The sequence below is a fragment of the Camelus ferus genome, chromosome 17, assembly GCF_009834535.1.
Source record: "Camelus ferus isolate YT-003-E chromosome 17, BCGSAC_Cfer_1.0, whole genome shotgun sequence".
Classification (NCBI taxonomy): Eukaryota; Metazoa; Chordata; class Mammalia; order Artiodactyla; family Camelidae; genus Camelus; species Camelus ferus.
Genome location: NC_045712.1, coordinates 43,218,120 through 43,236,025, shown reverse-complemented (window position 1 = coordinate 43,236,025; position 17,906 = coordinate 43,218,120). Strand labels below are relative to the sequence as shown.

Sequence of the window (17,906 nt, the reverse complement as noted above, 5' to 3'; positions counted from 1 at the left end):
ATTAGTCACACATTTCACCATCAAATCTGTGAAAGAGTTAGTCTTAATCTACGACTAACATCATCAGGTGTTTACAAAGTAAAACTCTACACTTAACACAAAGACATGCATTACATACTAATGATGAAAATCTTGATGATCTATCCTTGACAGCATCATACTGGATTTCAGAAAAAGGTGGAAGTTGATTGTATTTCCAAAACCAGAAATATAAAGAGGAGAAAAAGTAAAAATTAAAAAAAAAACTATCAAAAACCCAGCACTATTTTAATAGCCCAGTTATTGCAGAAACCCTCCAAAATATATTCTATAAGTAAAAGGCAAGCAATAAAGAGTGTTACTACATGTATAAAAAAATCTTGTTTATCCAAATTTTATAAAGTGCCTAAAGGTATGCATTTGGTCGTAAATAATGTGCAATGGTAAAATGTCACCGTGTTGAATGACATTTCCCTGAAAATAAAGTTCTTTCTCTATAGAAATTTCACTTTCATCTTTCTTCAGTTAACAAAATATCCTTTAAAAAAAAAAAGACCAAAACATGTATTATTCAAGCCACACATTCTTGCATGAAATAAGTTCACTGAAGAGAATGGTAATGTCTTATTTCTTCTCATCCTCTCTTAATACCAAGGGCATTTTGCAAAGGCACAGGATTTAACAAGCTGTACTGAAATGGAGCTATTTTGATTTTCCTTTTCCAAATACAATGCAGAGCTCAGCTGGTTAAAAAAATTTGCTGAATCTGGTAGGGAAATCCATTATTTGGACGCCCCAATTGCTACTAGAACAACTGGATAAACAAAAAGAATCCCCCTAACACACACCAGTTAGTATTTCTGTTGTTTAAAAACAAATGATTCATCAAAGGAGGGAGAACTGAAAACATCAGAGGCTCCAGCTAACCAAAACATTTAGAAGTTTGCTGCTATAATCTATTAAAAACAATGTTTAACTCTCAGAAAAAGATGCCTCAAAGTTTTCATTTGGAAATAAAATTTGTTAAAAGTGCAAAAACAGATTATGGAAACAAAATTCAAAGTGCTAATTTCTGTTATAATGTACCTATTACTCAAGCCCCCAGAACTCTGTGAGTCAACAGTGAATGCACAATACCAAAGTTGCACATCTTTCTGGGCTACACACCATGATGTCTTTCCTTTTGGGTGTACTGGCTCTGCTCCAGTGTGTCCCAGCTATGTCCTTTGATGGGTTCGTCCATGGAATTAAACAGTAGTGAATGACAAAACACAAAGCCGGCAAGCGTATTAAAATTAAATTCATTAAAATTATACTAAGGCCATTGATACATAAATAGGAACTGATATAAACAATAGAAAAAAACCCCACCAGTGAAAAACTGCAGTGTATCCCTACTGCTCTGATGCAAGATCACCTCATTTTCTAATTTTGGACCTCTACCTTATAGTCTTCTTGTATTTCATTATATAAAGTAGTGACCAAGCATTTATAAGATTTTTTTTTTAATGGCAGATTTTTTTTTTTTAAAAGAAACAGATTCTCTCCATTCTAAACTCATGGTTTTGATTTAATTTTCCTTCCCCAAATCTGCCATTCACAATCTTGAACTATCTTTGCTCTCTTTATTTTTATACAGATTCTCTATAGCACTGATACCATCTCCAGCCCAAATAGCTTCTGGCAGGATACCTTTAAAGAAAGTAGTACCTGAAAGTTAATCTCACAAAAGGAAAGATCAAAGTCCTAGGAACGTGGCATAAAACCATAAATACACCTGTTTCATATCCAGGTACTATTAAACTTCATATACCAAATACAAGGTCCGGAAGTGTTAGACGTTTAAATATACAGCTCATAAGTTTAAAAATATAAACTGGCAGAAAAATACCAAAACCCCCAAATAATACAGCAAACACCAATAAAATTTAGGTGAGTGTTTTAAGCCATCACATTTGTTTTTACAGAGAACAAAAGCTGTCAACTTATTCAGTTTAATGTAGATGGTAAAGTTATTTTAAAAAATAAATAATCTGACGAAAACTTAGAACTCCCAGTATTATTTAACTGAAAGAAAAAAAGAAAAAACATATCTCAATTAAATTTCTTTTAAGCAATGTTATTGTGAGCTTTCAGATTTATTTCCAGGTATCTAAATATTTAAAGTGTGCTAAACGTACACTCAGACACAGTAAAGTACAAATGTCTCCTCTACAGTGTAAAATTTTTATTAATCTTTAAGTTCACATACTGATTTTTTTTAATATTAGGAGCTTTACTCTTTTACCCATAATAGCAAATTTTCATAATCATCATAATGAAATAAAATACGGTGAGAGTTCTAGTTATACCTTAAATTTATTTAATGATATAATTTACATAAAAGGAAAAAATCAACCTCATTACTTTATAGATACACTGGGTAAATAATTCCTTATTTATTCAATTTCAGATTTCTTTTTTGTTTGTTTGCAGATTTGTTTTAAAGGCTCCAAAAAAAGGTTGAACTTGGATGGCTATACCATCAGGTTAAGTAATATATAATCAAGTTTCCCACACAAATTTACAAATAACCAGCTTGATAACAACTGTCTGAAATATCACACTATGAACACTGCAATGAAAAGTAAAGGGAAAAGCCATACATTTTTAAAAAGAGGGGAGATGGGATTATTGTCAAAGCCCTCAAGACTCAACTTTCAAGCTTTGTTTGACTAACACCCTGTATAATTCTTTTCAAAGTACTTAAAGAGAAAAAACCAAAACATCTCCAGGGAGAAGCGTGACAAATCCATTACTTAAAGTTTTTCTCCTGAAAAATTATTCTTAAACTACTGATTAGATTTCCATAAAGGATTTTTAATATTCTTATAAATCTATACTTTTATAATTAGTCGACATATTTATGATTCAAGAACGAGTTTACTAACTTACTCTAAAAAGACAGTAGATTACATTCACCAATAAGAAATGTAACCAGAGCAAAAGACTATTTAAGAACACAAGCACATCAATAACTAGTACATCAGAACACACTCAGTTTATTATAGTGTATTTTCATATACTATATAGGATAGGAAGAAACAAGTAGACTTCGGAAAAATTAACAAATATTGACCTTCACAAGAAAGATAATTTCACCAATGAAAAATCTAGATGTAAATATATAAACAATATTATCAATGTGCAAATTAAAAGTACTGTTTTAAGGTCTAAAGCACAATTCCTCAAGAAGAGAGAGATCAGTGTCTTGGCACAACAAACAAGACTTTAATAAGCAACTTCTCATTAATCTTGATCTACAACAATGTATGCTAAAAATCTGGGACATACTACAAAATGTCAATCAAAATGTTGAAGCATGATAATTTCTATAAATATGACAAGACAGGCATTTTTAAAATCAGCAGCTCAGTTTCTCCATGTCATAAAACTATAATCAGTCACTCAAACCCCAAAATAATAAAGTTTATTTATTTAATAAATTGTCATTTTAAAAAATATGAAAGTAGGAAAAATCTGAAAGTTAGAACCACGCAGATGTTATTCTGTAAAATCAACCTTATTATTTTGTGATGATTTTCCAAAATCAAAGGTCTTTTTATAGAAAAAGAGTAAATATATACGTTAATAGATGAAAATTACAATGATTTTAGAACTGATTTATTTTTAGCCATAATTTGAGAGACAGCATCACTTTCCAATGAAAGGACTTTGTCACTACTTTGTATTTTTTAAAAAAAGGCAGAGATATATACGTTGTCACACTGCTCAGCCAATGTGTTGCAGAAAGATCAATACATACAACATTTGAAATCGAGGTGTAAATAACTTAAAATACCAACCCTGTGACTGCCAAAACTTCGAATGGACAATGTATCCTCAACTCCCTGATAAAAATAAAAACAAACATAGTAAAGGCCTGTGGGTGACTACAGGTGATGAGGAAAAGTACTAGAGGCAAGTTTGTAGGTTATTACAAACCAGATAAGGACGACGATGACTGGACCGGTGGGAATACCTGGCCCTTTCCGAATCTTCCTGGTAAAGGAGAAAGTACATGGAGAGTTAATCACTGAACAGAGGGCTGTCTATCAGAACAACCGAGCAAAGAACAATCAGTTAAGAGCACAGCAGCACCTTCACTACAGCAAGCAGCTGTGGACCACTCAAGCTCAAATGCGGAGTTTGGGGCAGCCACATGCTTCAGGTGGAAAGAAAGCAGAAATAACCCTGGCAATGTTTTTATTTGAACAGGTTCATGTATGTCTGACCACTTGGAGAATGCAATCAACATACAACCAAGAGAGCTCACTACACCAAGGCAAAAATAAGCAAGTATGCTTAAACAGAAATGGAGGTCAGCTAAAAAGCAGACTTTCATCCATTCTTTTCATTCTGAATGTTAGTTTCTGCAAGGCAGGAAGAAATGTTTACTTTATTACGGATGTAGTTTAAAGTGACAGTGTATTGCTTTTGAAAAGATTTGGGTTATAATTCTGTGCTCAATGCAAAGAATTTCTTTTTTTTTTTCTTTCACCACTCTAACTGGAAGAGAAAAAAAACAACTAAATGAAATAGCCTCTGTATCTTGTTAATATGAAAAACTACTTATAATTAAAAGAAATTGAATAAAGAGTTCATAATGTTATCCCTTATGAAGATTGTAAAAAATAATAAAGAAAAAAAATTGACCACAGACTAACAGCTGACTAAATTAAATGTAACTCTAAACTTGTCCACATTCAGCTAATAGCACTGGAGCATTAAGTACTGAGTCAGGTGACATTAAATGACTAGTCCCTAGAACCTAACCAACTGTAATTCTGATCTTTCAGAATTTCAAAGTCCAAAGTGTTCAGGTAATTTGCATTGACTAAGAATCTACACACAACCATCCAACTGGGTTCACAGTTAATCAACACTGCTTTTTCCAAAATGAATCAATACTTCAACACCCCATGACAAAACAGCATGATTATTACACAAGTGGAACAAAAATATGTGGCTATGTCTGACCATTCATTTCAAATACAGAAACAGCAATTCAACTGAAACACCACAATTTAATGCTTTATTTTGGTCATGATCTTTGAGTATAATTCCAAAAAAACTCCTGGTTGTCATCTGCTGTGTACATAGATGCATTTGATCAAATCTGTTCAGAAGTCTGTTGTAAGCATCAGTATGATTCAATGATTCAATATCCAATATAGTGCTCTGATCTTTAGGAATTCGTTATTGATTTACATTTTTTTGTTACGTAATAGACACATGTAAGAAGCCAAGCAAATTTCTTCCCTTTCTTTGACTATCAGATGTTATATATACCACAAAAGCTCGGGGGGGCATGTGTGCTAGCCCAGCAAGGTAGATACAGTTTATTTAGTGGTAACCAGTTCTATGCTACTTTGCTTGGTTACCTTCAGGAGCCTCGTGCTACAAAAGCAAGTTAATTCTACATGCCCCTGCCAGTATTATTTGGGATACTAGGGTGACATACACGGTTTAATATTCAATCTTCCCTTTATTCTATCCTATCTTTTCATTCCACCTACCACACAAGAGCATTTTTTAAAAACCTACTTCTAAAGAGTATATCCCATTAAAGATGTAGTAAAGACAAATGAATTCATATTTAGTCTCAATTATGTCTATTATAAAAATAATTCTAAATAACAATATCTTATTAAGTATTGATATACCTCCATGTTTACACAGCTTTTCTTTTTAGCTCCATTTAAAAAAGTGGTCTAAAAAGACTTCAGAAAACTACAGAATAAAATGTAAATTCCATACAGGCCAGTCAACTTAAACCAAGAGAATATAGTTTATTCCATAATCATAAACTACATCTTAAGCCAGCACTATCCAACAGAACGCTCTGTGACAATGGAAATGTTCTACGTTTGTGCTGTCTAACATGGTAGCCACTAGCCACATGTGACTACTGAGCACTTGAATGCTGGAAGTGCAACTGAGGAACTAAATTTTTATTTTAATCAATTCAAATCTAAATCTAATTACCCAAAATGGCTAGTGGCTAATGTACAAATAGTAAGGCAACCTCAAAGCAAATTTTTGCTACACCAAAAAAGACCCAAGGCACATATTTTACTAAAAGTCTGCCATGTAGCACCACGCCTACATAGAAAGGCAGGTTTTTAGGTAGTTTTTAAGTACTCCCCCTACCGTGAATACTTCTGCATAGTGGCAAATACGAAGAAACAGAAGGCAACCCTTGTATAAAAAGACCCCGGCACCAACCCTAGAATTATTTTTAAGAGCTAGAAGGGTCCTGAGAGATCACCCTTCATTTTACAGTATAGAAAACTACAGCACAAAAAGACTAGGAATCAATAAAGTCAGAAAGCTGGGACTAGCATTCAGACCTTCTGACTCACCAAGACCACTGAACCAATGAAGACACTGTATTACAAAGGCTAAATCCAGACTGATTACATTGGAAGAATATGAAGAAAATGTCAAGGTATCATGGTTTTTACTCAGTGCTTTCTCCTTCTCTGGAATAACAAAAGGCTTTATTTCCCAAGATTTCTAAAGTAGTATTTAAATTGGCAATCGGCTTTTCTTGAATTAATAGCACCAGAGGCCAATAGATAAAATGTCAGCAAACTGTGTTTTTGGGTACAAATTACAAGACAGAGTACTCCTCTCTTCCATAGTCAGGAGAACAAAACATTTTCATTGTCCTAGGAGACCTTATAAGTATAAAGGATCCAAAGCTGAATAAACAGGACAATGCCTTAAAAGATGGATGTGTATTTGGTAAGGCTTTCTGGAAAATTATGTTTTGATACATTTAAATTAAATTAATGGAAATGAAACATAATCTGTTTTTAAAAGTTCACTGAAAGAGAGAACAAAGGAGTTTTATTAAAAAAAAAAAAAAAAGCCCACAGCCCTGTGAATACAACCAGCCATCTTCTCTGTCAACAAATAATACTTAATTCAAGTCTGGAGCCATTCCCTCAGTTTTGGTTTTTGGGGTTTTGTTTTTTTGTTTTTTGGGTTGGGGGGGGGTTTTTAGGGTTGGTTTTTTTTTTTATGAAGGTACTGGGGATTGAACTCAGGACCTCATGCATGCTAAGCATGCACTCTACCACTGAACTCTGTCCCCCCATCACCTCAGTTTTAAATTAGAAAACTTCAGAAACTGCATTTACTCTTTCAGGTCATCAACATGCCACTGATTCAGCCATCCAGTTTAAAAACAGAAGCACTGGCTAATCTAAGACTATTTGGAGGCCCAGAAAGACATAGGGTCTTTTCTTCTTGAGCCTTTCACCTTCCAATCCATTATTAGCATGTGTGGCACTCTCTCATATCTCCAAATTCTGGCTCTGCCAATGCCTGAGCAAGTTGTTTACTTCACCAGTCCTTTATCACCTATTTGTAAAATGGAGATAGTGTACCTATCTCATAATGAGAAATGAGCACATATGTAAAATGCACTAGCGCAGCGTCGGCATACAGATATGCACTCAAAGTCAGCTTCATTCCTGAGCCTCACCCCTTTGTGTTCCCTATTCACATCCCAACATCTCACTCCCAGACAAAGAAGTACCAAAATTGGGAGAAATTTTTAATATGGGAAGATTCTTCCTTCTAATAATTGACAGTCCAATTATTTGTGTATGCATTATTCATTTTATTATAAATTTATTACTAATGTATATTTTATATTGTGACTATCACATGCCAACTTCTACTACAAGCTCACAGAAAGCAGCCAAGGAGACAAGGATAAGATAAGTGAGAGGAAAAGTCAGTCTGAAAAACCAGGTGTCAGAAGGGGTTGGAGTGTTAATTATTCCCTGCTGGAAGTAAACCCCGCCTTTTCTGCATGTCCAAATCTTAGCTATTATTCAAGACCTGGGTTACTTATCACCTGCATGTTAAGCCTCTAACCCAAATTGCTGTCCCTTCCATGAAAATCTAGCACATTCACTGCTTGAACAGTACACATTTCACAGAGATAAAAAAAAAATGTCTATCTTCATGGCCTTTGAATATAGGAGTCAAACATGTGGCTTTTACATAGGCTTTTCTTCTTATTTAATGTTCTGGTTTGCCCTAAGATGTTAAAATCCTAGGCAATTTAATTTTAGAACTATAATACATAATTAGCATAAGAAATTAAACTAATATTTCTACTTTTGCAAGCAAAAATGATTGCTTTTATTCACACAAAACATTCTTAAGGCATCATCAGTAATATTAAGCCAGTTACATGCAGAACACACTTTAAATAACAATAATTAAGCTAGCTTTAGTAATGAGCAAGGACAGATTCCACTCCAAAGTAACAAACACACACACGAGGAGTCGCCCAATTTTAAGCAACCAAGTATCTTTTTTCTCTCTTTTCTCAAATACCACAATAAGATATATGATAAAGTTTTAAATTTGCAGGTCAATACAGCCATAAATATTTTAATTCTGGTTGTACCTTAAAATGCTGCTACAGAGGGAATTTGCTTATAAAAGTTGCTTGTTTAGCATCAATTAGATCTGTTTTAGGGATCATAGACTCCTTTGAGAATCTGATGATCAAAATACCTGTAGGCATTTCACATAAAGACATACATATATTCAAAACCTTGCGTGAGACTTTAAGGTTTCATGCCCCCTCCTGCAAGCCTATTCACAACCAAGCTAAGAACCTCTGCAGCAGGAGATAGCTGGGGAACTTAACAACACTGAAAAAGGTTCAAATTTAGGAATGATTCACAGTAACTAATACTCCACTGGTTGCAATTTGCTTTTGTAGCTAACACATTTGGGAGTGGTGGTAGAAGACTTGAAAAGGAACTGAGAGAACTGAAAAAATAAAATTTTCAGAGGAGATGAAAGAATGATTTGGGTCACCTCTCAATGAAGACCCTGCTGACTTAGTTTTTAGAAAGGAAGAGAGGAAGAGGGAAGGAAGGAGAGAGAAACAGAGAGGGAGAAGGGGAATGAGAGGGGGAGAGGGACAAATTTGGAAGGGAGAACAAACCCACAGAAAGAAAACATATTCATCTACTGAATCTTTCTTGGTCAGGAGCATTCCCGAGGCGAGTATGAAGCTGTAACTATAACAGAAAATGGTCAGATTCCAAGCACACACTTGGTCCACTATAGGCACAATACTCTCTGACCTTTAGGTTCAAACATGCCAAACACTCCTACTTTGCAAACTATTAGTCAATGTTTTACTTCGCAATTGCATTATTTCAGCAACTGATCACAACATGCAGGACAGGCAATCCTGGCCTACCAGCCACTTCTGAATCTGTCCCCATTTCCGATCAAAGGAAGGATGAGAGTACTACAAATGCAAAAGTTTCATAAACTAAACAGTTTCCAACATACTGCACGCTGTCAGTCTTAATCATATACATTTGCCCTGAAGAGCAATGACTGTTAATTCAAAGTTTAGTTACACATTGAAAATACAGAAAATTATTAAGCTAAATATGTTCAATAATAAAGAGATACATGTTCTTCTGTAGCTTAGAGGATTATGAATAAAACTTATACTTAATAACTGTATCCTTCTAATTTACTATAATTGTAGGAGTATAAAAGATAATATGTTGCAACATTTTCACTTCAAGCCAAGAACTGCATCCAATATTTGAAGCTATGTATGAGGTTAAAAAAATTTAGCAACATATCAACTGTTTTTGGTTTTGTTTCTGAGTTGTGACAATATGGACTCTATACACATCTCCTTAACCCATTAGCGGAAGTTCCAACACCAACCTCAAAGTGTTTAATGCTGTCCTGCAGGTTTTTTCCCCGTTCATAATAATACAACATCAGAATTATTTTTATAGGAATTTTCAGAGCTAGATTAATGCCAGAAGGAAAGAGTAAAAAAGAGTATTTGTTTCATTTTAAAGCAATCCAATTTCTAATGCCTATTTAAAAATTTTTTGTTTTTCTTTCTGATGATAGAAACATATTGAAATGTATGAACTATAGAAAAGCATAAAAACATAAAACCAATCATAATTCCACCAAAGACAAACCTAAGTATTATCAGTAATCACTTCTTTCCAGTAGTTTTTGACCTACATACGGATACTAGTTTTTCTGACACAAAACTGGAGTCCTACCAGGCTTATACTTGTCTTTTTCATTTTCTTATATGAATATTTTCCTCTATTATTAAATATGCTTACAAACTATAAGGCTATATGATTTTAGAGTTTTACTATGTAGATACCATAATGCAGTTAATCAAAATTCTAGGACATTTAGGACTACAGTAAATAACTTTGTCATCTCTAAGCCAACTTTAGCTATTATACATAAAGCACTTATAACAGTATAATAACTTACAGCAAGGAAGAGCTATGCATGTGTTTGCTGTTACGATTGAAAACTAAATATTGCATTCAATTTGCTGACACAGAATGGCTTGTTAAAATACACACATCAAGTTATTCTATTCCTAGTGTTTCAAAAGGAACCAGATTTACTTCAGAAGGAAACTAGCCAAGTATTGACTCTTTTTTGAGGCTAACCGGAAATTAGGGTTACACCCCCCAAATTACCTCTTTTTGTTGTCGTTCCAGTTCTCTCATGCGGATATCTCTTGCTTCTGCTCGGGCAGCACGTTTTGCAGCCAGCCTTGCCTCTGCCTGAAAAGTAATATAAAGACTCAGCTTTATTTAAAAACCACCACCACCACCACCACCACACCTCTACACCAGCTTTGAGGATAAGGAGCAAACGGGACAGTACTTTCCAAAGAGGGTGGGGGGACAATTCAGCATCCATCAGCAGTTTGACTGACTTCAGTCAACACCTCCTACATACTCATTGCTCTCGCTAGTCCCAGAGTCTCTCCTGAAATCTGGGCCTCTACCTTCAACTGCTTGCCTTCATTACACATTCAAAACATTTCACACAATTCATTATATTTCTCCAAGCTTGGCTTTTTCCAGAATTTTCTTCCCTGTCAATTCAATCACACAAATTAGAAACTGCAGAAGCAGCCTCTATTTCATTTTGAAACACTGCCAATGTTCGGCCTCCAAGTATTGTCAATTCTCCACCATCGAGTTTCTCTCCAACCCATCTTTGCTTTCATTATGCTTACTGCTCCTGCTTGTTTCAGGAACTCTTTCCCTCTCTCTTTCAATTGAGATATAATCTACATACCATCAAATTCACTGCTTAAAAGTGCACAATTCACTGGGTTTTTAAGTATATTCACAAGGTTGCACAATCATCTCTACTATCTAATTCCAGGATATTTTCATCACCTCAGAAAGAAAACCTGTACCCACTAGCAGTCACTCCCTATTGCCCACCACCACCCCCCAACCCCAGCCCCTGGCAACCACTAATCTACTTTCTGTCTCAATGAATTTGCCTCTTCTGGACATTTCATATAATTGAATTCATACAACTGCCCCCAAACCCATCTTCCTGACTCCAGACCCTGCCCTACAATTCATCTTCTACATGGTTACAGGATTGCCAGTCTGCCTTTCAAAACACATTTCTGATCACGTCATTCACTCTGCCATGTAAAATCCTCCAGCGGCTCCCCACCACTTATGGTTAAAGCAAAAATTCCTTAGCCTAAGTACAAAGAGGAGAGAGGACAAGAAAAGCAGAAACAGAAATAAGTCCGATCTCCGCCTTATTGCCCAGGACTTACCGACCTCCACCAGCTGCCTCCATCACCCTCCATTCCTAGATTCTGCTGTGCTCCAGTGTTAAGCCTCCCTTCATAGACTGTTTGCCTGGCAGGAGGTAGTCTCCCTTCTCTCTTAATCAGTTAAAATACTACCTTCTAGGAAGACTTCCTCCAGTCCTCTTTCATAGAGTAGTACTCTATGCATGTACCCCTATTGTGGCTTATTACATTGTATTAAATGTATTACATGGTATTCAACTTACATGCTTCTGTCACCCCACAACTTCCATGTCTCAATGTCTGCTAAATAAACAAAAGACTTTTCAGGCCATGGGCCAAAGGAGCAAGAAAATGAGCCAAGGAAATAGCTTGATGTACTTCATGAAACTTAAACAGCTCTCTGGTTTCTACCTTATGATGGTTTCCCAGGTTCTTGGCCACATTCTAACTCTGATTCAGATGCCCTCTCTGATAACTACAGTTGTTTTTTCCCATGTTATATTTGTGCTCAAGTCTAACACTAGGAAAAGACTCAGCCAATGTTTGAAGGGGGTCTACTGTGTGTAAGCAATTATACTAAGCGCCAAAAATAAGACATGACATCTCTACCCTAAAGAGGTTCACAATCTGGCCGAGGGAGATAAACACAGCACTTAAAGAGAAGGAAGCATGCAGGAAGGAGCAATGACTTTGCTGGCACGGTCTCAGCAGGCTTCTAAGAAGATGAGACAGTTTAATAGTCACTGCTTATTCAACTACCCCAATTTTGCCAATTTCCCAGTCTGTCTAAATGGTCTTTTGGTAGCAAAAACCCTGCAAAGTGAACTGAAATTGACCAACCTTAGGCTCTAAACCCTGACATGGCCAGAGCAATTAGTCTTCTCACATGAATTTTACATTGACCTCTAGCTTTAAAAAAATCTACACTCCATTTTATTTACCCCTCTGACTATGAGTGGACACCATTTTTTTTTACCATTTTGTATTTTATAGAAAAAGACTTCAAGGCTAAGTAAGCTATGCTTCAGCAGATAACAAATACATTTTAAAATTACAAAGTATCATTCTTCTGGGGAAAATTTCCAAACCTCTTTTTTTTTTTTCAATTTATGAAAGCCATGGCAATGTGTAGGAATTTTCACTTCTACTATATATTGGCTTTGTGCTTGTAGCCTCCCTTAGAAATATATCAGTGATGCCAATTTCATCCTTCTAAGATCTGCGGCCAATTCTGCACAACCTCTGCTAAAATGGGACTTCTCTCACCCAACCTAAAGTGTAGATTATTGAAATCTACTCTCTAATATGACTTCTTGCACAACAAAAGGGGAGGGACCTAACTTCTGTGTAACAAAAAGAACATGGGCTCCAGAGCCACACAAACATCCTTCCCTTTGGAACTTAGCCAACTTTATGCAAAACTCAGATGTTACCTCCCTTGGAGATGGTACCGAGTAGGGCCACTAAACAACAAGCTTTAAAAAGATAGAGGATTTAAAACTACTTTACTTGGTTTTTTCTATACACTGCTCCCAGATGCCTGAGAGTCAGAGTAGCAAGGAGCTAACAGCGATTCCAATCTGGTAGACAAAACATGTATTCTATTTTTATACAGATATATTTTTAAATAGTTTTAAGTAGCAACACTAGCATTTCCCCCTCAGAATACAATTGCATGAAAGAGCTACTGTGGACTTGTTTTAACCTGCCCTCACAGATATAAAAAGATACAACAATAAATCCACAAGGATTTAACTAAGTTCAAAACAAAGCTGGTTAAAAAAAAATTAAACACAGAATCACCACTTGATCCAGTAACTCCACTTTGGGTACATACAGAAGAGCTGAAAGTAGGCTCAAACAGACATCTATGCACTTATGTTCACAGCAGCACTATTCACAACAGACAAAAGGTAGAAACAGCCCAAATGTCCATCAGCAGAAGAACGGATTAACAAAATGTGTTATGTACAGACAATGGAACATTATGCAGCCTTCAAAAGGTAGGACCTGTTGACACATGCTACAACATGGATAAATCTTGAAGACACTGTTAAGTGAAATAAGCCAGACACAAAAGGACAAATGTTGTATTCTGCTTATTCAAGTACCTAGAACAGTCAAATAGCATGGGGACAGAAAGTACAACTGGTATCCAAGGGCTAGGGGGACGAGCAAATGGAGAGTTATTACATCATGGGTACAGAGTTTCAGTAAGGATGATGCAAAAGTTCTGAAAATGGATAGTGGTAATGACTGCACAGTAATCTAAATGTACTTAATGCCACTGAAATGTATACTTAAAGATGATTAAAACAGTAAGTTTTATGTTGTTTATTTTACCACACACAAAAAAAGTTCATTTAAAAGCTGGTATACGACATGAATGAAATCAGAAGTATTTAGGAGCCTAAATCATTTAAGTATTTGTATGGTCTTCAGGTTGACATGACCCAAACTTTTAAATAAAGTTAACAGGAAAACTTAGGAACTGGAAATTCAGGTTTGTAAATTACCTGTGAAATCCAGTAGGTATTGGACCAGGTTTCTAAACATTATTCTGATCATTATGCTTTCAAATATTAGGCATGTAAAGGCTGATTAAAGGAAATAATATGTAATTGGATAGATATAGAAATGTATTCTTAGAGCAGTGAAAATAATAACACAAAAAATAAAGACATATTTAGATAGGTTTAAATTCATTTCCCATTAAGTGCTTGGGGCAAATGGAAAAATAAAGTGAAAGCAAAAATCAGAGGCTTTGATCACCCCTGGAACAAATATTTTAGATTGTGTTAAATCATAAACCTTCTAAATTCGTTGAATGTTCACTTTATCACTCAGCTGGTAACTAGGAACCATACAATCAAAAGAGGAGAACTAAACACGTACTATGTGAGCACTTCTACATTAGGGAGTGTTCCTCTACCATTATAATTTTGTATTACACTGTTTTGGAATTTAAGAAAACAAAAATATGTGAGATGCAATAAAAAGATAAATACAGCTGACCCTTGAACATCATGAGTTTGAACTGTTTGTTCTGAATCTTATACACAGATTTTTTTCAATGCTAAATACAACAGTACTATATTATCCATAGATCAGAGGAATCACAAATATGAAGGGCCAACAATAAGGTACAGGCAGGTTTTTGACTGCAGGGAGGGTAGGCACCCCTAACCCCCACATTGTTCAAGAGTCAAATGTAACTCCATTTTAGAATGGGCAAAGGATTTGAATAGACATTTCTCTAAAGAAGATACACAAATGGCCAATTAGCACACAAAAAGATGCTCAACATTATTGGTCATTGGGGAAATGCAAACCAAAATCACATTGAGATATCATTTCATACCCATTAGGATGGCTATAATTTTTTTTAAAAAATTAATGTAAAATGACTAGCATTGGCAAGGATGTGGAAAAGTCAGAACACATTTCTGGTGGAGATGTAAAATGGTGCACCTGCTACCGAAAACAGTTTAGCAGTTCCTCAAAACGTTAAACACAGTCATAAGACCATCTCGAGTTATGTACCTAAGGGAAATGAAAACATATGTTCACACAAAAATCTGTACATAAATTTTCGTAGCAGCATTATTCACAATAGCCCCCAAAATGGAAACCACCCAAATGTTCATCAACTGATGAATAGATAAACAAAATGTGGTATCATCTGCAGAATGGAATATTATTCAGTCATAAAAAGGAACGAAGTACTGATATAGGTTACAACATGGGTGAGCCCTAAAAACACTATGATAAGTGAAAGAAGCCAGACAAAAAAGGCCACAAATTACATGGATTTCATTTATATGTCCAGAATAGGCAAATCCAGGGACAGACAGTAGATTATTGACTACCATGGGCTGGAGCAAGGGGGAGAAAGATAGTGACTGCTAATAGGATGGAATTTCTTTTTGTGCTGATGAAATGTTCTGCAATTAAAAAGTAGCAATGAGGGGGGAGGGTGTAGCTCAAGTGGTAGGCTGCATGTCTAGCATGCCTGAGGTCCTGGGTTCAATCCCCAACACCTCCACTGAAAAATCAAATAAATAAATGAATCTAATTACCACCTCCCCCAACAACAAGAAAAAATTTTTTTGAAGTGGCAATGGCTGCATATCCTTCTGAATATACTAAACACCATTAACACTATGCTTTAAAATTGTAAATATTATGCTATGTGAATTGTATCTCAATTAAATTTTTTTAAATAAATAAGACAGTGCATAAAAAATATGCCTAAGTTAAATAAATAGTAAAATATGTAAAATTCCAACACAAAAATTTCAGTATATAAAATGGGAGAAAGGGAATCTCTTGCTGTAGTAAGTTTAGAAAATGCCAGGTTAAAATTTTTTTAATCGGATCTTAATACACATTACTAATCCCCAAGAAAATGATAAAATATAAAAGCATTTCTCACACTTACCTGACCACATTATTAAATAAACCCTAAGTAATTCTTCAAGGATCATGCTCCAGGGAACACATCTGGGAAATAATGATTAATCTTATGGTAGTATATCAGGACGCAATTCAAACTGTACTAATTCTGTTAAGGGGGGACTTATCTTTGCTTTTAATATTTATAAAATTAAACACTGCTTTGAGAATAATCCCCATACAATCAAAACTCAAACTTTCAAGATGGCAGGAAAGAGGAGACCTGACACTAATATTACTACCATCATTTGAGCACTTAGCAAATCTAGGTGCTTATTTTCCTTTAATCCACAAAGTAACCCCCTGAAGTATAAAAAGACTAAGTAACTTACCTAAAATTAAGTAACTGGCCAGCAAGTACTGGAACTGATATCCACAGCCTAAGAATCTGATTTCAGTTAATGCTCTTAACTATGTTGCCACAACTTATACCTTTATATCCCAAGTACAAGAACCATATCCTTAGACAAATAATCAAAGTTTACTTTGGATGAATTAGCCTATGATTTTCAATTTAACATAGATACTCTCTTTTCTATGAAACTGTACCATTCTGGCTCTCTTATTTCTTTGACCACAACTTCACCCCAAATGTAGTTAATCTTCTCCTTTTGCTATACTCAGCCTTCCCTCTCATTTTCACTCCATATTTTCAACTATCAGCCAATGAGAATGACTCAAATCTAGCATCTCAAGCTCTAACCAAAATCAAAGCCTACATTTCTAAATGTCTAGTGGATCCTTTGTAATACATTAAGAGTGAATAAAAGCAACCTCATCTTCCCCCAGTGAATACACTTTGCTTCCCTATTTTTCAATCTTCAGAAATAGAATCCTTGTCATACCTGTTGAAAACTCAAAGTCTCAGAGACTTCTACTTCCTAACCAAACCTTCTCTACAATCCCCTTTAAATTCAACCTTTAATTTCCATTCCAACCAACTCCCCCTCTTCCAAGCATGAGCCTGGAATACTTTGTGTTCTAATTCTAACTTCACTTTCTTCCTCCTCCCATCCATGCTATTCTGTATTACACACTGTTGAATTAATCTGCCTGAAACTCCAAGGAACAAACGATTGGCCATAATACATTTTATGATGTCCAATACCCAAAAACATCCTTACACTTTCATAATTTTAAATTTGGGTTCTGTTACTGCTTAAGTCAAATAAACACAGGAGAATGGGCTAAAATAAACTCACTGTGGCCCCCAGTGGCACTGCAAATCAAAAACTTAACTAAGGCCAATCCTATTATAATTATCTGTCTAGTGGTATACAAGTAAAGCAGGATCTATCTGATCCCATGGACAGTAACCCACCGTTTCCTTGGAATATATAATCCACACATTAAATTTCATTTGGAACTATCATTTGGAGGGAAAAAAGTTATATTCACTTAAAAAAACAGCAGGACTCCCTCTATTGGTTTGTTCTTCTCATCATAAGTAGGTTCAAAGTCTCTTTCATCTTTAAAAAATAAGCAAACAAAAAAAAGTCCCATCCTGTTTCAATTCTGCCTCATCTTCTCTTTACAGCCAACTTTTCTCACACCTCCCTCCTCACTCCCTACTCTCTTCAAATGACTGCATTCTGGATTCTGTCCAACCATTTCGTTGAATTGCTCACGCCAGTCACTAATGACCTCTAACTACCAAACCCAACAGAATTTTTCTGTTCTTATCTCAGTTGTCCTTTCTGGGATTCCAACATCACTGCCACTCAATTCTTTCTTACAACTCTCCTCTCTTGGCTTTCCCGCAATACTAGTCTCTCCTGGTTTTCCTCTTGACTCCCTGACCTCTCTTCCT

At 35.4% G+C, this 17,906-nt stretch overlaps 1 protein-coding gene across 21 annotated transcripts in view; it reads right to left on the bottom strand.

Annotated features, from left to right (window-relative positions):
- LRRFIP2 (LRR binding FLII interacting protein 2) overlaps window positions 1-17,906 on the bottom strand; it is a 100,625-nt gene that overhangs the window by 53,125 nt on the left and 29,594 nt on the right. For 13 of the 21 annotated variants that reach the window (XM_032459253.1, XM_032459246.1, XM_032459255.1 and 10 more), the window contains exons 3-8: window positions 10,548-10,634; window positions 9,263-9,313; window positions 3,964-4,020; window positions 3,825-3,869; window positions 1,147-1,203; window positions 119-160 (exon numbers count right to left, since the gene is read on the bottom strand). In XM_032459253.1, coding sequence (XP_032315144.1) covers window positions 119-160; window positions 1,147-1,203; window positions 3,825-3,869; window positions 3,964-4,020; window positions 9,263-9,313; window positions 10,548-10,634 — 339 coding nt within the window. The remainder of the gene's footprint in view (window positions 1-118; window positions 161-1,146; window positions 1,204-3,824; window positions 3,870-3,963; window positions 4,021-9,262; window positions 9,314-10,547; window positions 10,635-17,906) is intronic. The other 8 variants (XM_032459261.1, XM_032459263.1, XM_032459262.1 and 5 more) reach the window with 2 other exon arrangements.